Here is a 21,481-nt window from a genome sequence, read left to right as displayed (position 1 = left end):
CCCAGTCACAACAAAACATCAGCAGTTAACAAGACGTGTAGGCTATTCCAGTCATGGGGAAATGCTTTTTGATATTCTATAAAAGAGATCATTCCTGTTAAAGAGCTGGGCAGCTCATGAATTCAACAACAGTGAGGTGTGTCTTTTGATTGTACAAAAACACAACTTTATGTACAATCAGGAGCACAATCGAGAGTGACAGGGTGTCTGTGAGCAGGTTAATGAAATAATATACAGGGCTTTGTTAGATCATTAAGGAAATGCAATACCTGATATTCATAGTACAAAGAAAAATGTAAAGGCAGGGCATGTAAGTGCATACGCATGTTTGTGAAATAGTAGCGCAGCCACATGAAGGTAAGAGGAAATGTTCTGTGTCAGCTTGATTTGTGAGCTCATGATGAGATGTTGCAGATGAAATGGGGAAATTTTCTTCTTTCACTGGAAACTTTGATGTAATCTTTGATACCAGTTTTGAAGCTCACATCAAACACAGACGAACTTCTTCACAAAGAAACCTTTGTTTTTGCTCGACCCAGAGGGATTTTCTTACTCTCTGTCTTTAACCCTTAAATCCACACCATTAAATCTATTGAAGAGTTTACTTTAAGACAGACACTATCTACAGCTAAAAAGGAAGATAGAGCAAATACACACATACGAAATGTGTATGTGATGAAACCGATAAAGGGCAGAAGCCTTGACTTATAATGATGGTTCATATGACTGGTCACCTGACATACTCTTCAGTTTTTGGGATATAGTTTTTTCTCCTGATGCTGTCATGTGTGCCAGAGAGGAGAAAAGCACGTTTCTTATTTGTTTCTCTGTTTGCAATGTCACCTGTTTTGAGTTTAACCCTCAAGAGACAGACTGGGATAATTTATGACCCCAGCAAGTAACAATGGATGAACCAAAACACCCTGACTATTATTACTAATGACTACACTGTAATTTTCTGTTAATCAAAGTCTTACAGAGTCACCAGTCCGTCTGTGCTTTAGTGTTAAATAACAATGTGCTGTAATATAGATAAAAACCTATATTACTGAAGAACATCTGCTGTGTGAGAGCAATAAGAAATTAGTAACAGGTACATTTCTACCTCTATTTCTCTCCCTACTTTCTTCTCTCTCTCTCTGACACACTGCTGAAATCCAATAAAGGCAAAATGCAATATGTACATACACTGTGGTAATATATTGAAATGTAGGAGGGAATAGTTCCTGGAAACCTGAGTAAGCAGAAATCTGAATCACTTTCTGTATTCGCAGAGCTTAAAGCTTAAGAATTTCCCCCCTCACAGAGCTGAAATGTGCACACTCCTGAAGCACTTCCAATTTAATTTAAAATGTTCAGAGCACAGCTACGGTATGTTCAACCTGAAGCCCTTCTTATCAATCGACCAAATGTATGAATTTGAAAAATGATCTTGAAATGAAGTATCAAATTCAATCACAGGACATTTTAGCACATAAAGCCCATGGGTTTTCTCGGAGCACGAGCACTGATTTAAGAATATTCGCCACAGCCGACTCTCACCCGTACAAGATGGAAAAATGGAGAGTTACAAGATTCTAAAAGTAATTAGTTACTTGAAAAGCAACTATTGTGTGAAGTGTTTAACCCTCTGGGGTCCAGGTTATAATTGGCCATTTTTCACTACTTTTGATGTTTCCTCTACATTTAACCTTTAAAATCGATTTACTTTGCCTTGTTTGGTATCATCCTTTTCAGCACAACCTCACGTGCCTGAATTTGCAGTTATGTTTTCATTTTGACATACTGTATTAACACAATTCATCTAAAATCAGACAAAAAACATAAAATCCAAGTAGAAAAAGTTATTTCTGTAACAACCACAAACATGTTTATTGAATCATATTTCATATTTCATAACTTTCATAACTTTAAATGCAGTTAAATGCAATTGTCAATTTTAAAATCCAATGCACAAGTTTTGCAAACAACAAAGTTATTTGCAGCCATTTACCTTTTACCCTTTTTTAAATAACCATTTCAAACTATTTACAGAACAATCAAATTATTTGTGCCACTCCAAAAAAATAATTTCTGTCCACTATAAAGGAGAACATCACAGCCTGATACCTGCAGGTCTGACAGCAGCAGGTGTATCACTCCTGTTTCTACCTGGAGACAGCAGTAGCCTCATTGTTCTGACACACAACACAAAACTATCCACAACACTACACACTAACAACACAAGACAACACATTAACTACCGCGAAAGCCTAATTACACAATGGTTGCCTGAACCTATTCTTGTTAAATGATGAAAAACTCAAAGGCACGTTTCAGCAGTGGATGAAAATATGGGCTATTGATTCTAAAAACGGAAATCGCAAAAAGGTTCAACATTTACTAAAACCGCAATTCAATCATCTGAGATTCTTTACTCATTAAATTATAACAGTTAGATGAATTTATATGCAGTGATTTACTGATCAATGATCAAAGGGGAGATTTATGCCACAAAGAAGATTGGCATGAAAAGCAGGTGGCATTGGATCTCCTATAACCTGTTGAGCTAAGCTGTCTTTCCAGCTCCAAAGTTATTTGATTGCAAATGTATTTTGGAAATCTCGCCATACATTTTCAATGTCAGCAGTGCGAAAACCTGCACTGATCTGACCTAATTTCTTCCTCATCCTGATTCCTGACCTTGGAAGGGAGAGAAAAATATTTTTGTTTTGTTTTTGTTTGTCTTCTTGTTTTATTTAATTCCTTGTAGGATATGGATCCAACAAGTAAAGTATGCATATTATGCACACACACAAACACACATGCAGCTATTACCCATTACTTGTATTCTTGAATAAAGCCATTGATCTGACACATTTAAAATGCAGCCAATTGTTTTTATTGTTATATTATTAAGAAAAAAGAAGGGGGGGGGGTGTTGAAAGGAGTAAAGGGATAGAGGAGCGAAAACCCCAACAATCCCCTCTGAGCAAGCACTAGGCGACAGTGGATAGGAAAAACTCCCTTTAAAGGAAGAAACCTATGACAGAACCAGGCTCTAGAGGGGGCAGTCAACTGTCGGGACTGGTTGGGGTGAGTGTGAAAACGGAGAGAGAGGGGAGGGAGATGGGAGAGGTGTTAGGAGTTAAAGGGAGAGGGGGGAGGATTAAGCTGGAACAGAGGTGGTGGGAGACGAGGTGACATCGGCAGTAGTGAAAGAAGGAGTGTTCTTCCTCCAGAAGAAGCGGAAGCGTTTTTTCTTTTTTTCCAGCTGCTTTTCCACGAGCACCTTTTTCTCGAGGATGAGGATTTTCAACTCCTCGATTGTTTCTGTGTTTTGCTTCTCCAGCTTATTGCATTTTTTCTCCACTTCTTCTATTTCGGCTTGTTTTTCTTCCAACCTTTCTTTCAGCACTTTAGATGTTGCCTCCTGTTTTTGCAGTTTTTCATTTTCTCCTTCCAGCTCAGATGCTTTGAACTTCATTTTGTTGTAAAGTTCTTGCAGATTTTGGTTTTTCTTCTCAAACTCCTGGAGAAGAAGTTTTTCTTCTCTCTGCTTAATGTCCAGCTGCTCTTTCTCTTGGAGGATTTCTTTATTTTGTTGCAGAGCTTCATCAAGCTTTCCTTGCAAGCTTTCATTTTGTTGCTTGATGCTCTGAAGCTTCGAATCCATTTGTTTTTGTTTGATCTCTTGTTCCCCTTTCTCTTGGAGAAGCTTCTCATTTGCTTGCTCTGTGCGATCAAGCCTTTTTTTGTCAACACTGTACATGAGCTCCATGTCTCTGAGATTGCTGTGCAGCCCTCTCTTCTTCATGCCATCTTGTATCTTTTCTTGGACAAGTTTTTTATTTCGTCGCATGGCTTCATCAAGCTTTCCTTGCAAGCTTTCATTGTGTTGCTCGATGCTCTGAAGCTTGCGATCAATTTGTTTTTGTTTGATCTTTTGTTCCCTTTTCTCTTGAAGAAGCTTTTCATTTGCTTGCAGTGTGTGATCAAGCCTTTTTTTGTCAACACTGTACATGAGCTCCATGTCTCGGAGATTGCTCTGCAGCCCTCTCTTCTTCATGCCATCTTGCATCTTTTCTTGGACGAGTTTTTTATTTTGTCGCAGGGCTTCATCAAGCTTTCCTTGGAGCTCCTGGTTCTTTTTGTCCATGTCTTGGAGATCCTGTTGTTTCTCCTCAATAATAGCTTCCTTTTTTTGAAGCTGGTATGATAACTTTTTTAGTTGAGCGCTCTTTCTCTCATTTTCCTCCATCAAGAACTTCATTTTCTCTGTGTTTGTGAGCGCTTCATCCTCCATTTCTTCCAAACGTTTTTCCTCTAGTTCTACTTGGTCACACCAAGGAAGAGAGGAGAGGGAAGGGTCTAGTGGCTCATCCCAGGCAAGAGCGTAGGGGTCAACTTCTTGTCCCTTTGGATCTTTTGTTTGAGACATGCTGGGTCTGGATACAGTTACTATTGCAAAGGATCCAAATATTTCAAAAGGTTTTTCTGGTGAACGGTTCAATGCTGCACACATCAATGCTGCGAGAAACGGACTAAAAGTCGATGCTCTTCACCCCTATTTATAGGTTTTAAGGATCAAAGGATCAAAGGATCGGAATGGTGGTAAGATTCTACATGTGTGTGACATCATAATTCTGTAAGGCAATGAGGTTGTCAAATGACATTTGTGGAGGAGGGCATTTTTCAATTTGGACAAATTATCAGTAAAGTTTCAATCTCTTTTATTTTCCCCCCAAAACATGTTGTCGCAATAATGTTTTCTACAGTCATTGGTGTCAACAGATCAGTTTAAAGTTGGGTGTTACTCTGCCCAGGCTGCTACCATAGAAGAAAAATGTGGACCAATAGTACTTTAATGATTTCCGCGGATCATTTCCGTGTAAATCTTAGCATTGCGCTAGCTGTCAAGCGAAAAGTTTAGCGCCGTACAGCCATATTAAAAAGGTTTAAACTGACTCAGATCATGGTGAGTATTTGAAAAAACATTTATTTACTTTGAAACCTATGATGTGGAAAAGTTAGCAAGCGTAATTTTTCCCATTTTGTTATACACGTGTGCTTACATCCGGGAAATGTTAATCTTTTCTAAGATCCATGGGTTTATCCAACAAGCAGCTAAGTCACCATTATATCTCGGATTCTGTGCGCAACATCTTAATGCAAGAAAACCAGAAGCTTGGCACATAATCTCTAAAGGCATTGAAGCTAATCACAGTGGCATCGGCGTAACTTAGTGCTGAACATCCAGTTCATGGCAAGTCTGCCGTGAACTGGAAACTGGAACACCACTTTTCACAGTGAAGCCAGTTTTACATCAACATGTACTGAGAGTGGGTGACCAAAATTAACACCTTCAAACTCAACTGAACTTTGCAGCTGCCCACATGGTCAGATGAGATAAAGAACTATTTGGCCACAATGATAAGAGGTATGTTTGTAGGAGTAAATGTGAGGCTTTCAAACCTAGCATCATTCTCTGAGGTTGTTTTGCTGCCAGTGCACAAAGTGGATGGAAGAATGAAGGAGGTCTACCTCAAAATTCTTCAACTTCACATCAAATCAGTAGTTAGATGGTTAAGTGTTGAGTGTTCCAACAGAACAGCAACCACAAACAGAAAACCAAAAACTAGTTTTGGAATGGCTAAAGCAGGCTAAAATTAAGCTTCTGGAAGAGTCTTCCCTAAGCTTTGACCTTAATCCTGCCTCGAATTTGTGGACTATGCCAGGAAACCAACCAGTTTAAATGAACTTTACGAATTCTGCTAAGAAGAGTGTTCAGAAAACTTTGACCCTGTGCACATTAGTTTCTTAGTTTCTCAGTTTCTTAGTGCATTTCTTGTGGCATTACCAATAAGTTTGATGTGTCACATGGCCCTCTTCCTATTGAAAAAACAAAAGTTGTATCCAAGATGGCCGACTTCTAAATGGCCACCATGGTCACCACCCATCTTGAGGAGTTTGCCCCCTCACATATACTAATGTGCCACAAACAGGACCAACCATTCCCCTTTTATTACGGTGTATCCATATAAATGGCCCACCCTGTACAATATAGAAATGTAGTTGAATGACAAGAAATAAAACACCACCAGTGTCAGTGATCATTTACACCTTTCCCCAGATTGAAGGCAATCAAATATTTGTCCAACCAACAGTTCAAACCTCCCAAAATGGTTACTTAAAAATTAAAATTAAAAGGTTTTTAAATATTTAAAAATTATTTGAATACAATGAGACCACTTACATCTATTCATCAAACAGAACACTGAGTTGCACATCAGACTCAGTTTGCAATTTTCTTTTAAACATCTTTGTTTCCAAGAATAAAGCAAATGTAAGAATTACTTACAAGCTTAAAGCTACAGATTTACCTTTAATTTAATGTATAAGTAATAAAAAAAAGTGCAGATAAAAAACTGTTGCAAAGGAACTTTCTACTGTAAAAAAAGAGAGGGCATCATTTCATTGAAACAACAGAGATTACACAGACATTTTAAGTTCTATTCTAAGAACATTTCTAAGAAACTTCTACAAAAGTTTTGTCCTCACATAGAGACACAGTTTCCTTGTTGTGAAAAAAAGAAAAAAATCTGATCAACAAGAAGTGACTCAAAACATAAGAAAACACTATAAGAAGAAGACTAAGACAGGGCCTGTAGCTGTAAAACCTTGCTGCACTTTCTTGACTAAAAAAGCACAAACGTTGGTTTAATAATGGACACTGGACTGGTCCACACTGGACATTCTGGACTTTGTTTACACTAATTCGATTAGATGCGTGGTCATCTAATCGAATCACTTCATCACTAAATCACTTTAAGCATATTTGCACTGCACAAGACACTTACAAATGTGGATTGCACAACACTGGACATTATATTTCTTAATTTCCACTTAATACTGTACGGCTGCTGTTATTGTATATATATATTTATATTTCTTCATACATTCTTATATATTTCTATACTGTGTATTTGTGTATTGTGTATTTTGTTGTACAGTTATTTTATTTTCAACTTTAATTTATATATTTTATCTTATTCTTTCCCAGTTAAATTTACCCTTCATTCTAATTTGTTGTTGTACAGTTATTTCATTTTTAACTTTAATCTTTATATTTTATTTTATTCCTTCCTAGTTAAATTGACCCTTTTTAATTTTCATATTTATTTCCTATCTTATTCATAGTCTTTATTTTCTTTAGGTCACGAGCAGTTGTGTAAGCATTTCACTGCATATCATACTGTGTATGACTGTGTATGTGACAAATAAAATTTGAATTTGAATTTGAATTTGATTTAATGCAAGAAAATTACAATAGAATCACACAACTGTCTTATTGAAGTTACAAGACAAAACTGAACATTTTCTATTCATGGATCAGCTGCATATCTGGCCTAAGTCTTAAAATCATACCAGTAATCAAGCATGGCTGTAACTTTTGAGTGGTATCATTCATTCTGAAGTATGTATTCTGAAGGGTTTTCAAATGAGACACTGATCTCCTGAGATCCAACCCAACCATAGAAATGGGCAGTGCATAAGAAAAGTCAAGAAGAGGGTAAAGGAAGGGTGGGGCAGATGGCGATGAGTGTCAGGTGGAAAAGAGGAAGACCAGTGAGAAGATTCATAGATGTAGTGTAGAAGCATGCTGGATAGGGTGAGATAGAAGCAGATGATCCACTGTGGTGACCCGTAAAGGCACCTGCTAGAAGAAGAAGAAATCTTTGGTATAATTTTGGCAAACATATTAAAAATGGACTAAAATGCATGTTAGTTGTTCAAAATTATCTACTGTAAAATATTTGAGGTGATACAGCTCATAGCACGTTTTGGACTTTGGCAGCTGAACATTTTATCCATTTTGCTCCGATATTGTTCTTCCGCTTTTGTGTCACCTTTTTCTAGCCAACAGTCTTGTTAATGTTTCTGAAAGTGAAGGCTATTTATAGTAGGTGTCTGTGAGTGTGGGGGTGTATACAAGCCATGGGGATGTGTCCTTCACCACTGCTGTGAACAATGCTCTGTGCCAGACTCACAAACACTTATTTGCAAGTGGGAACTCAGTTAGTGTGGAGAACAGTATACATGCATATAGACTAACACATAAGCACACGGCACATGTGCATGAAAACACACAGGGAAACAAAATCACAATGCAAAGTCAAAGAGAAGAGGGAGCTTTGCAATTGCAGCCTCTATTTTTTTTGTAACTTCAAAGGAAACTCACATCATTGGATGTTATTTGGAAACTAAAAGACTTGTAAAATAAAGTAAGTACACTAAAACTGGGCTACTGTTAACAGATATGAATTTTTAATTGTGTACCTGAAACAGTGGCTTTGACTTCTTGGTTGATTTTAAATATGGAAAATGTAAAAATGTAGCAGTATCACAAGTTAGCTAACAGCCAGTGATAAAGAGGTAAGACAAGCTGCAAGTGATGTCGAGGGTTCATGGATAAGTGGTATACAGTGCGGGAAATAATTTTTTTGATTGCCTGCTGAATTTGTAAGTTTGCTCATGTACAAAGAAATGAACAGTCTTAGTTTTACCGTACTTTCATTTTAATGGAGAGAGACAGAATATCTACCCAAAATCCTGAAAACACGTTACATGAAAGTTATTAATTGAGGTGCACGTCACTGAGTGTTTCATTGAAACAACCCAGAAACAATAGGTGTGGATCCTACGAGGTAGAGAGGCGGAGTAATTAGTAAGGTTGTGTGAAGTGATGCAGAAGTATCCACATGGCAGCCATGAAAAAAGCTGGTCAAATTCTCCAAATAATGCATTTCAGTGCTTTCTTTATTACCTTACCAATACATAGGATACACTGGACCATCTTTTATGGAAGCAGAGATGTCTTTGCACAACAGACCATTCAGAAAAATGTCAAAGGTAATTTTTACATAACCAGTTAATAGAATCAGCATCTTCTGAAGTTGTCACCTTGTACTAAGAGCATTTTTTTTTAAACTCTAGAAATAAAGATGAAGATTTAAGTTTAAAATGATGAAGTTCATTACACTATATATAATTTATGTCCTCAGTTTGAAAGCTGCTGTATAGCAGACTTTGGGATTATCATTCATAAATTTTATCTCTGTCACAGAAAGCCTTAAGAAAGGCAAAACTCCAATTCCACCCAGTTCCATCAGTAATGAAGTAATATTTTTCACCAGTGGTTCTTTTGTATAAGAGCTCCATGAAACATTCTCTCCACCCCAGGGAAGAGGGTAACACTACCTGGGTCTGGGTGCAGTTTCTCCCTCCAGGGGCAAGGGTACCTAGACCTGGGGTATAGAGTACGCTTGGGGAGTGTGATTGTGTGTACAGTGTCTATTTATGTCTGTCTCCAGGTTGGGTGAGTGTTGAGTATTTGCATATGAGAGCACGAGGGTGGGAATGGATGTTTGTATCTGTGTGTGCCTGTTTGTCTGTGTCTATATGTCAGGTCGGGTATCAGACACCACATCTCAGGCCCTCCAAGGTATGGAGGCTATCTCCCCCCACCATTCCCCTGCCAGTGGCAGATGCCCTCAGACATCGGTGCATTGGTGGTTCTTTGTGTCCGGGCATGGGCGTCCAGGTACCTACCGGCTCACTCCTGGTGGCTGCTTGTCGGGGCCTGGAGCCTGGGGCTCGCTCGGGCCCCTTCGGGGGTGGGGTGCCCTCGGACTCTCGGCCTGGGGCTCGGTCACTCTGGCACAGCTGGCTGCCGGTGGAGCTCACGGGCACGTCACTGCAACCCCCCACCCCCACCCCCTGGCTTCTGCTTCGCGGCTGCTGAGTGATCCCTCATCTGGGACTCTCCTCAGCTCTTTCTGGGACAGTGGCGCGGCTGGCCCTCTGTTGGTCTTCCTTGGTCTCTTGTGCTCTGGGGGCCTCTGGATGTCTGGAGTCTTGATCTCCTCCATACCTGCTTCATGCCCTGGAGGACGGGGCTGTGGACCCCCCACACCCTCTAGCAGATCATTACATGAAGGAACCTTTTAAAAACAAGTGCATTCATGCTCACAGGTGTACACACGGGTGCTCACACACACAAACTACACCCTTTTTGGCTCCTACCTTAAAGCACACTGTGTGCTGTCAATCTTACGTGCTGCACAATAATGTTTAATATTTAGTATTTACTGTTATATTCCCATAGATCATCGTAATGGTGTTGTTTATTATATTGCTCTTTTTTCTGCCTGTTTTCTCTTTTTTCTTTCTCAACAGGTGATCCAGGTGATCGATATATGTATTTTTTCTCTGCTTATTTTGTTGGTTTTTGGTTTTTTGCCCTTTATCACCTTTCCTCTTCCCCGCTGTTTTTCTTTCCCTCTTTCTTTCTCCCCTTTCTTTTCCCCAGTTAAGTCTGTCCCGTATTTAGCAGGTTAAAATAAAATAAATAATAAAAGGCGAATCAAATAGACCAATACGGCAAGGCTGGGTTGGTCGATGTGGTAAAGTAAATCCGTTGGGCATCTTTCTTTGCCTTTAGACAATAATTCTGATGGCAAAAGAGCCAAACGGGACAGTCAAAAAAAAAAAAAAAAAAAAAAAAGGATCTCCATGAAACAACATTTTAGGAACACCTTAGGTAAAATACTTAAAGTACAGTATGTCTATAGGCTTTGAGTTATCCAGATCGTGGTCGTTTTTAATGCTTAAGTTTAAGGCAACTGGACTTTTTTTTTAAACAATATTTGTTTAAACAGCACTTACAAAATTATAGCAATCACAAAACTGCACAATTACTATAATGTGAACAGAGCAGCACAAGAATCAAAGACAAAGTTTACACTGAACAAAGCACTGAAATCCCAAAATAAACAGATATCTTAATATTTCATCTCAGGATCATCTGAGGATCATCTTCAGTTCAGAGCAGAGGGGATACAGCTTCAAGAACCAAAAAAAGAAGTCCAAAAGCCTTCAGCTCCAGCGTTACAGACCGTGTAATGTATGCTTTTTGTTGTCTCTTCTCAGGACATTTCACGCCCATGTCAACAAATTACACATTATTAAAGGAGCCTCATGTAAGTGCAGTTGAATTCTCTGAACACTGTAGTTCCCTTTTTTTGACTTGTTATTATTTCCCCTTAATATCTTTATTTAACTACATGGTGTTTTCTATTAGCTTCAATGAAAAATTAATTACAAAAGAGATCTTTCTTTCTTTCTTTCTTTCCCAGATAACCTTAAACTAAATCAACAAATCCAAATCAACCTTATAGCCCCTGACCCCCGAGAAAAATGTACTATAAAGCATAATTAATCTGGAGTAATAATGAATCTTTGTAAATATCCAATAAGCATGATTTACTAAAGAGCCATATGTAGATATAGATGTGTTCACAGGTCAAACATAAGTACAAATAATAGGTTGGACTGCAAGTACAGTGCAAGTAAATATAAGTTTTTGGTAAGTTCTGCTTTGAAGATGACAGATATTTGTAGTTGTGAAAATATGAAAAATATAAAAAAAAAAAAAACATTTTTTTGGAGGAGGTGTATGTATACACTGTCATGGGGCTTGATGTATTATTATAAGTCAAGTTGTTTTATCAACTTACAGTGTCTTAATATGACAGTTTCTTAATAGGCCCAGTAGCATATTAAAAACCCCCACTACTGTTAAGCCAGATCAAGAACACCAGCAGAGGGCAGTACAGGAAGGCAGCTGAGGGTCACAAGCTCTTCTAAATCTTTTTTTTTTTTTTTTTTTTTTGCTGTAACTGGAGAAAACAGAAAGGCTCAGATTTTTACAATCTGATATCCTACTTTGATTATGATTATTATCAGTAATAATGACTGGACAGTTTGTCTATAGGATCTCCTGCCTTTTCCCTTTACTTTGTCATCTGGTGCCAATGGTGCTTAAAGGTTAATAAAAAATGCTGTAATATTTGTTAAGATTGTATCAGTTAGATAAGATAAGGTTCAATGGAAATTTAAAAGGCTATCTGATATGCTTCTTCTGCTGGTTTACAACAATTGCACTTATTCATTATTAGATAGGGTCGTGATTTTAGAATTTAATAAGATCATTAAGTTAATTAAAAAAAAATAAACAAAAAAGGTTTATGTAATTTATGTATTTATTTGGTTTTACTGTCATGTTCATGATGTCAGTACAAGCAAGTGAAAATAGTAACCCACGCATCCATCCATCCATCTTCTGCCACATATCCAGGTTCAGCCTCTCTCTCACCCTGGCCACCTCCCAGCTTATCCAAGGGGAAACTGAGAGATATAATCCCTGGAGTGAGTCCTGGGTCTGCCCTGGGGCCTCCTCGCAGTAGGACATGCCTGGAATACCGATTGAGTCCACGAGGCATCCTTGTCATCCTTGTCAAACTACCGTAAAAGGCTCCTTTCGATGTGGAGGAGCAGCAGCTCTCCAAATCCCTCTCAAATGGCCGAGCTCATGACCCTGTCTCTAAGGGAGAACTCACCCACCCTACAAAGGAAACTCTACCGCTTCTATTCGTGATTTTGTTCTTTTGGTCACTACCTAGAGCTCATGAACACAGGTGAGGGTGGACAACGTAGACTGACAGATACATCAACAGTTTCACTTTTATGCTCACCTTTCTCTTCACCACAACAGATCATACAGCCACCTCAATCCATCCGACAGTCTCACACTCCACTCTCCCCACACTCGTGAACAAGAACCTGAGATACTTAAACTCTTCCACTTTGGGTAGTAAGTCAATATTCTGTCCATAAAAAGTATGAACAGAATCAATGACAGGGAACCCCTGAAGGAGTCCAAAACCCACCAGAAAAAAAAGATCAGACTTTCTGCAAACCAATACAAACCAAGCTCTACATGGACATAATGGGGTGTAGCATTGGGCCAGACATCCCATACTCCCAAAGCACCCCCTCTTCTCCAAGTCCACCAAACTCCCACTCACTCTCAATTATACTTGAGAGGATGAAGAGTTGGTCCAGTGTTTCACAAGAGTCACCCTGAATTCCTCAAGTTTCTGAATGTTATTGGGCTATCCTGGCTAACACGTGTCTGCAATGTCGTGGGGAGTCTGGGGCAGCGCCTATGGATTGGCAAACTGGGGTGACAGTTCCCCTGTGGAGGATGTGTTCCAGCTACAGGAAGATCCCACTCCTTAGGCTCCAGAAATGCCAGGGTAACCTCAGATTCAAGAGGAACAATGCGGTTTTCTTCCTGGTTGTGGAAAAATAGTCATCAGTTTTTAAAAAAATCACAAAGTAAACTGATCTCTATTCTTGCTCTTGGAATAGTATTCTACCCTGTAAAGGTTGTCTGTTTCCATTATTTCTCTAAAACACTGCTTTGGCCGACCTGTATGATGTAGAAGATTTCAGAAGACTGGACTACAACTATTATGGGCTTGATAAAGCAAATTAGCACATCTGGAAAATCCATTTGGTTGACTGAATGAGTTAAAAACACTACTTTAATATTTGTTTACAACTTTTATTCTATCTGTAAATATTCTGTCATAATGCCAACAAAACATTGGAGTCAAAAGAAGACCAGTTAACAGATTTTGTTGCAAATAAACAGGTTATCAGACCCAAAGCTTGGGAACCAAGAAATGCAACAGGTCAGAGATTTTTGTAGAGTGGAGCTGGGATTCTGCTAGAGAGGAGAGGCTAGTCAGAGCAAGGCTAATATCTGGACAAACAAAGTGATTAATAATTCTTTAAAATTGTTTGACGTAAGTTCTTACTTGATTCTGTCTTCTTGGCAAACAGGCCAAGAGGAAACCAGAGGGTGAGCAGTGGAGGTTGTACTGACCTGGAAGCCCGGGTCCTGGTCCAGGAATTGGTTTTTCCTTTGTGGATTTAAATTAAATTAAACTAAATTCAAGTTCATGCATATGGTGTCAAATTACAACAAGCGCAGCCTCAAGGCAAAAGTCAATCAGATGATCTGCTATGAGTTATTTTATCATAGTTCTGTGGTTCTGGAAGCAATCTTTTATATACAGTACACTGTAGTTTAACTTAATTATTCACAGACTTGATCGGCTGTTTTCATTAGTTGTAGTTTAATATTTTCTTCTGTTCCTGTGCCCTGTACATTTATGGAGATTGAGTGCGCTAACAAAGCCCATAATGCAGTGATAACATTATCTGGCATCAGTAATCAAACATTGCTCAGCTGTGTTTCTAAGTCACATGGGTGTGAGGCAAACAAACTGCCTGCAAGTCTGTCAGATTTCACCACCCTGAGCCGATGTGCTGCTGCATCATTAACTGAGGTGATCATAGTCTTTTGCTTTTTCGCTCTATTAAAGTGATCTGTGCTCATGTGTGCCTATAGGAGAAGTAGCTAATTCATATACATCTGCATCTTTAAAACTAGATTTGACTTCAGTTATTTAGCTTGGAAGAAAAAAGAACCATCTGCTAGATGACAAATGAGGTTCAGGTGCATATGATTCTGTCCTGCTCCTCCTTAATTATGATATTACGCTGCAGAAAGCACTTTTAGGCCAGCTCCTGTCTTTTATACTGTATTTGAGCAGAACATGCATATTATTCTTGTTCTAAAAAGTTCTCTGTATGGGTAAGGCACACAGAAAGAAAGCTGATAAAGCATTTTATACTCTTATCATGTCTACAATAGTGGAGCAGTAGCTGCAGAACTACTGTACCTAACCTTTGAGTGAGGTATAAAGGAGTTGGCCCATAGGCGTGGCAAGGATAATGAAATGTTGTGTAGGGTCATATGTGTGTTTTTCTGCATAACTATTTTAAATATTACACACCTAGAAACCACATATTTTAGGTTTTTTTTAAAAGCACGGAAGTGACAAAGAAATAAGAATGACTGTAAAATAAATAAAAAACAAACCCTGACTGTTAGGAATTCACTGTGAATTCATCAGAGTAGTACAGAGTAATCAGTACATTCATATTTTGATGTTAAAGTGACACTTTATGTAATACATGAATCACTCAAACATTTTAGCCAAACATTTGGTCATTTTAACCATTAAAACACAGTTGTTTAGAGGTTTACGTACTCTCATGGGCATGAATGTCATGGTAATTCAGCATCCATCTTTAATGACTTTAGTGAGTCATTAAAGATGGATGCACAAGCCTGAATTTATTTTGGATTTTCTCTAATGCATACAGACTCAAATATACAAATATATATCTATATACATACACAGTTAAATCTTTAACTTGACGACGCAAAGGACTGTGAACTTCTTATTAGTGATTTTGCTTGACTACAATTAGTAGTTTTTCTTTGCCAAGCATAAACATGATGATAGTCCACATGGAGAAGCCAAAGGCCTTCTGGAGAAAGGTTTTATAAGCAGATGAGATAAAGAGCTATTTGGCCACAGTGACAAGAGGTATGTTTGTAGGTGTAAATGTTCATACCTGAAAACACTGTACCAGCTATTAAGCATGGTGGTGGTAGTGTCATGCTCAGGGGCTGTTTTACTGCCAGTGTTACTTGCACATTGCACATAATAGATGAAATAGTGAAAGCCACTTCATATCAACATCTAGATGTATGAAACTTGGACACACTTGGGTGTTCATGCAGGATGATTATCCCAAACACACATTATAACTGGTTTTGGACTGGATGTAGCAGGCTAACATTAAGCTTCTGGAAGGAGCAGATTATATGCCATTTGAAAAGTTGCTGGTTCAGTTCACCAACTTTCCCCAAGTATCCTTGGGCAAGATACTGACCCATTCATCGGCTTATGAATGTGTGTGTAAATGTAAGATAGAAAACATATAGATGTAGAAAAAAGTGCATGTAAGAATGAGTAAATGAGACATATTGTAAAGTGCATGTTGTTCATGTAGAAAAGTGCTATATAAGAACCAGTCCAAGTAAAAGTGGATATCGAGCTGCTTCAAAGATCTGAGAAATATCAAAATGGTCAAAAATTTGATCTGGATATAATATTAAACCATGTAAGCCCTGGCAATTCTGACTCTGTTAAGCTAAGCTAATTAACATCTGCCAGAACAAAATTAAAGATGTTCGTCTAATACACTATGAGCAATGCAACCCAGTCGAGCGTGCCAACAACATTGTTGTCAGTGCCTTTTATTTAATTGTATATGTCTGCAAAAAATGGGTTCATATGACCAGTGTTGGTCAAGTTAGTTAGTAATTAGTTACTAATTACTGATTACTTCTCCAAGAAAGTAATCCCATTATTTTACTCATAACTTATTTTCAAAAGTAATTAGTTACTTTATCACTTAGTTACGTTTTAAAAACATGTACAACCTGAATCCCTAATAAAGCAATAGACCTTTCAGCCCAATTCTATTTTTTCTGCATAATCCGTCATATAAAATTGAATTAAATGAAAAAGTCTCTCTTAAAAACTTGTTTTATTAGTTTTAATCTTTTAACTTTATGCATCAAGCAAAAATTTAATTATATGCAACAGTCTTTGACTTGAAGAAATTTATTTAACATTCAAATCTATTTTCTGCATATTCCAACATATAAAATAAAATAAAAAAATTGTGTTTACACTCACTCTTTCAAATAAATGCAAGTAAAATGCAGCAAAAAATAAATAAAATCAAAGACTCAGCACCACTAAGTCCTGCCATTCTTAAATCTATTTTCTGTTTTTTTCCCCCATGCAGAGTGCACAGTTTTTGTCACTTTTTACTGAATCAAACTCAAAGTAATGTTAGTACTTCCACGCTTTAAACGCTCCACGGTCATACTCTCTCCCGCACTCCATATTATCCATTGTTGATCTACACACGTCTGTTGCTGCCGTGGACGTTGCACACTTGTACATCATTGTCTTGAGACACTCTCACAAACAAAATCACAGTTTACTACCACAGTAACGCAGCGTGCTTACAGGAAAGTAACAGTAATCTAATTACTTTTTTGCAGTAGTAATCCCTTACTTTACTCATTACCTGAAAAAAGTAATTGGATTACAGTAACGCGTTACTGCCCAATCTCTGCTTATAATTGGTTGGCGCTTCATTCAAGCCACTGTGTTGCTAAAAAAAAGATCTATGGGCAGGGTCATGAAGCAACATACTGAGGGGTATCTTTGCATTTTCTGACCTCACTTACCCTAACATCAGAAACTGGAATAAGTTAATCCAAAGTGTAGCATCCTAGCTACAAGTACATTTACATGAAAGGAGTGCAGTTGGCTGCATGTGAACAATCACAGACATGGATAATCTGTGAGCACCAGAGCTGCTAAAAGCACTGAGGTACTTTTAAAAGTGCTGTATGAGTACCTGTGTGCCTTTAGCACTTTGATTAGTCAGACTGTAAAAGATGTACAATAAAATCAAAATCAATAAAATCGAGGTAACAGAGTATCAGTGCTCTATCGTTAAGACAAAGAAGACATTCTATTAAACTAATGTTTAGATGTGCATGAAACAGTTTTAATTATAGTGCTTGTCAAACAGTAAAGTTGTGGTGAAATTATTTTTGAGAGTCTTTATTTCTTGAGATGCTCATTGGGGAAATTCAAAGACTTTACACTGTCTTACTCTCTGCACACCTGCAAACACAGGTCAGTGGGATCTTCCAAGAATAGTGGTGCTATTGAACTGACGAGTCAGTCGGAGGTGATTTCACATTTGTTGATCTCTCATCTCAAATATAACCAGTGAACTAGAGTTTCTAGCACAGGTTGCCATGGCAAAAGTACCCCAGTGAGCAGTCTTTAACAATGGAAACCCCAGTTTAACCCTGAAGTTACCTGGATAATCCCTCTTTGTAGCGGGATTATCCAGGTAACTTAGCTCAGCTTTGATTTGCTGTGTGTGAGAAAGTCCAGTGACAAGGGTCAGGGCTCACTCTGTAGTGTGCTACAACTGCTTCCATTGACAAGACAAAAAAGCGCATAAGCTTGTTAGCTCAGGCTGTAGCTCAGGCGGTAGAGGTCATCTGCTGATCGGAAGGTTGGTGGTTCGATTCCTGGCTTCCCCTAGTCTGCATGCCAAATATGCTTGGGCAAGATGCTAACCCCAAATTGCTCTTCGATGCATCCATCAGAGTATGTATGTGTGTGTGAATGTTACTTAGAAAAATGTGCTTGTATGAATGGGTGAATGCACAAGTTGTGTAAAGCGATTTGAGTGCTCAGAAGAGTAGAAAAGCACTATATAAGAACGAGTCCATTTACCATTTAATCACACAGTCTGTGCATTTTAGAATAGAATAAACCTTTATTATCCCATGGATGAGAAATTTTTGGTGTTACACAGCTCTTATAGCAAGTGGAATGTAAAATATAAAAGGAAGACACAAAGTGGTCATATATACATAACCAACTTCGTATATACAGGTAACACTATACAGAAATATGTATAGAAAAATTGTACGTAGATATGTATAAAATGACATATATGGAGATATGTATAAAATAAAATGAAATTTAATTAATTTAACTGCAAAGCCCTATGTTGTATCTTGGTCACTCTTGGCCAGCCACATATGAAGCCTCTTATCAGTAATCTTATTGGTTTACAATTTAGTAGCTATAACTCGCTCTTTCAACTTGCTAATACCTTTAATAACCCTTCGTCTTTTTCTCCTCACCTCCACCCTTGTTTGGCTATACTAAGTATTTACAAGTGCTCTTGCGCTGCATTACTTACTGCAAAGCACCCTGGACCTCGACCAAGAGCAACAAACACAAACTATCTTTCATGTCAGCAGGCTCTGGTATCTTTTTTCCTTCTTTTTAAGCCCAACCCTCTGGTGAAACCATTGTTTGTTGCTTTAAGAGGAGATGGCTTATAATTCATCAGTGGAACACACTAAACCCTAGTGGCCTCTCGACATTTCAGCCCGCTGTTGTACTCAGTGATTTCAACACCTGACATGTGAAAATCCTTGTCTTGGTTGGATGCGATTCTGCTGTTGATAACGATCTGGGAATGGAAAAGAGAGAAAAGTGCGAGTTCAAGCGCCTGTGTCGGGACTAAGATGATGTTCTGTGTGTTGTCACAGTGCATGCGTGTGTTTGTGTGCGTCTGTGTGTGGAGGACAGTATATCAGATTGTAACAGATACAATTGTTCAGATCCTGCCAGCAAAGACGCCCACTTCCTTCCTCTGTCGTTGCAGGATGTCCTGAATCCAATGGCACACATCCATTGATGGTGGATGGCACCCAGTAACAACAGAAGATTATTTGTGTGGGTTTATTTTAGACCCTTGTGTCAAACACACAGGCGTCATTTGATCTAAAGTGAGTCAAACCATTTGTTGGAGTTTCCTGGTGCCATTTTCTTTTAAATATTTTGGAAAAAAAAACCAACTTTTACTTTGAAGTACAGTCAGAAAACGTGCAAATGTGCATAAAAACTACACGTCACAACAGGTCTACAGATTTGTGGCGCTGAAATCGTTAACTGCTACTGCTCCCTATTCCAGTTGGAGCCTTTAACTTGTTTGCTTGACACCCCTGTTTTAGATCCTCGTAACAAGAAAAAATGGTTGGTGAATCAGCTCTGCATCACGCCCCGCCTGATCATAAACTGACCATCTCCTCCAGCTGTTTTCCTTCTCTCTTCTATCTGCATTACAATCTAAAAGGCTCCTTTGGATTCAGATGGACCTCGACTCTCTCAGCGCGTCACACAAGCACAGCTTGGAAATGAGCCAAACAAACAGACATATTCATAATAATGGAAATCAATTTAGATGCACAAAGCAAAAGCACCTGGAGAGATTTCATGCACCTGGCTTTCTTTACAAAGCACTCATTTTCATTCCTGTGGGAAGCTTTTGAAAATCTTCTTTTTTCCTTTTTCGCAATTTAAATGTTATTCTTCTGGGCTATTATGAAGGTTTAACTAGCTCAAGCTGCTGTATAGTTATACTACTGACACACTATCCCACAACAATTTCAGGGAGCTTGAAAGAAGCTTTTGAGAGCCCTCGTTTTGTGTGAATTTTTATATTTTACCACATAGCTTCATATCTCCAGCAGGTAACAGCAGGATGAAGTTTCAGAGCTGAGCATACCACAGGGGACCCGGGCAAACTTTTTTATGCACCTGCCGCAGTGCTGGTTTTATTTAGTTTTATTTATTTATTTTTTACAACGAGTGCTTATTTAAGCTGATTTTTATCAGCAGAGGAGGCTGGTCCACAGAGACGGAGGAGGCTGAGATAAAATATAAAGAGCAATTGGATAAAACAAACCATTACAAAATGTCAGTATTGTTTATAAAATACTTTGTACTTTTTTATTGAATTTCTCAATGCCTCGACAATATCACCTGCTGGCAGGAAAAGATGGGGTAGTCTGGAAGAGGAGGTCAGGATCTATATGTCCTCCTTAGTGTGGGACCTCTTTATAAATTTAATACACTTCTGGGTAGTTTTTAAATGTTTTTCATGGTGATATGGCTTTACGAGCACATGTAAATGATACTCAAAGGGAGGATGTGCTCGCTAAGCATCTATGGATTTGGACAGAGGGTGTAGCAGGGACAGTGCACCACAGTGGGGGGGATTATTTGATTCCTACATCTTGCCCTCACCCACCTGCACAATAAAGACACACATGTACGAATTCTGTTCAAATCAAATCAAATCAAATCACTTTTATTGTCACATCACATGTGCAGGTACACTGGTACAGCACATGTGAGTGAAATTCTTGTGTGCGAGCTTCACAAGCAACAGAGTTGTGCAAAATACAATAATGTAAACAAGCAAACATTCATAGACAGTTCCTCATTTAACACAATCATTCCTCAGCACCTGATTGGAAAACTGAGCCTGCTGGGCTTGAACACCTCCCTCTGCAACTGGATCCTGGACTTTCTGACAAAGAGGCTTCAGACAGTCCAGATCAGTGACACCATCTCCAACACCACCACACTGAGCACTGGAGCCCCTCAGGGCTGTGTGCTCAGCCCACTGCTGTTCACTCTGCTGACTCACGACTGTGCAGCAATGCACAGTTCGAACCACATCATAAAATTTGCTGATGACACGACTGTGGTGGGTCTCATCAGCATGCAGAGAGGAGGTGCAACAGCTAACGGACTAGTGTAGAGTCAACAACCTGTCTCGAAACGTGGACAAAACAAAGGAGATGATTGTTTGACCTTAGGAGTGCACAGAGAGATCACTGTCCACTTAACATCAATGGATCCTCTGTAGAGGTTGTCAAGAGCACCAAATTCCTTGGTGTCTACCTGGCAGAGAACCTCTACCTCTCCTGGTCCTTCAACACCAGCTCCATAACTAAGAAGGCCCAACAGCATCTCTACTTCCTGCAGAAGCAGAGGAAAGCCCATCTCCCACCATCCATTCTCACCACCTTCTACAGAGGGACTATCAAGAGCATCCTAAGCAGCTGCATCACAGTCCGGCATGGTAACTGCACCATATCAGATGGCAATACCCTACAACTGATAGTGAAAACAGCAAAGAAGATCAATGGAGCCTCTCTTCCCTTCATCACGGACACTTATAGCATCCGCTCCATCCACAAAGC

General features: G+C 38.8%; 1 protein-coding gene across 1 annotated transcript; it reads right to left on the bottom strand.

Moving 5' to 3' along the window:
- Positions 1–2,184: 2,184 nt before the first annotated feature.
- Positions 2,185–4,506, bottom strand: LOC120733836 (trichohyalin-like). Its single transcript, XM_040032294.1, has one exon. The coding sequence runs from the start codon at positions 4,502–4,504 to the stop codon at positions 3,149–3,151; it is 1,356 nt and encodes a 451-aa protein (XP_039888228.1). The 5' UTR covers positions 4,505–4,506; the 3' UTR covers positions 2,185–3,148.
- Between the last annotated feature and the right edge of the window lie 16,975 nt (positions 4,507–21,481).

Source organism: Simochromis diagramma, unplaced genomic scaffold (assembly GCF_900408965.1).
Source record: "Simochromis diagramma unplaced genomic scaffold, fSimDia1.1 OVJJ01000216.1, whole genome shotgun sequence".
NCBI lineage: Eukaryota > Metazoa > Chordata > Actinopteri > Cichliformes > Cichlidae > Simochromis > Simochromis diagramma.
Note: the sequence above shows the minus strand (reverse complement) of the source record. Positions and strands in the feature narration are given on the sequence as shown.

Bases quoted from the DNA above. Each gene is read 5' to 3' on its own strand.
- LOC120733836 (XM_040032294.1), bottom strand. From the start codon at position 4,504: ATGTGTGCAGCATTGAACCGTTCACCAGAAAAACCTTTTGAAATATTT.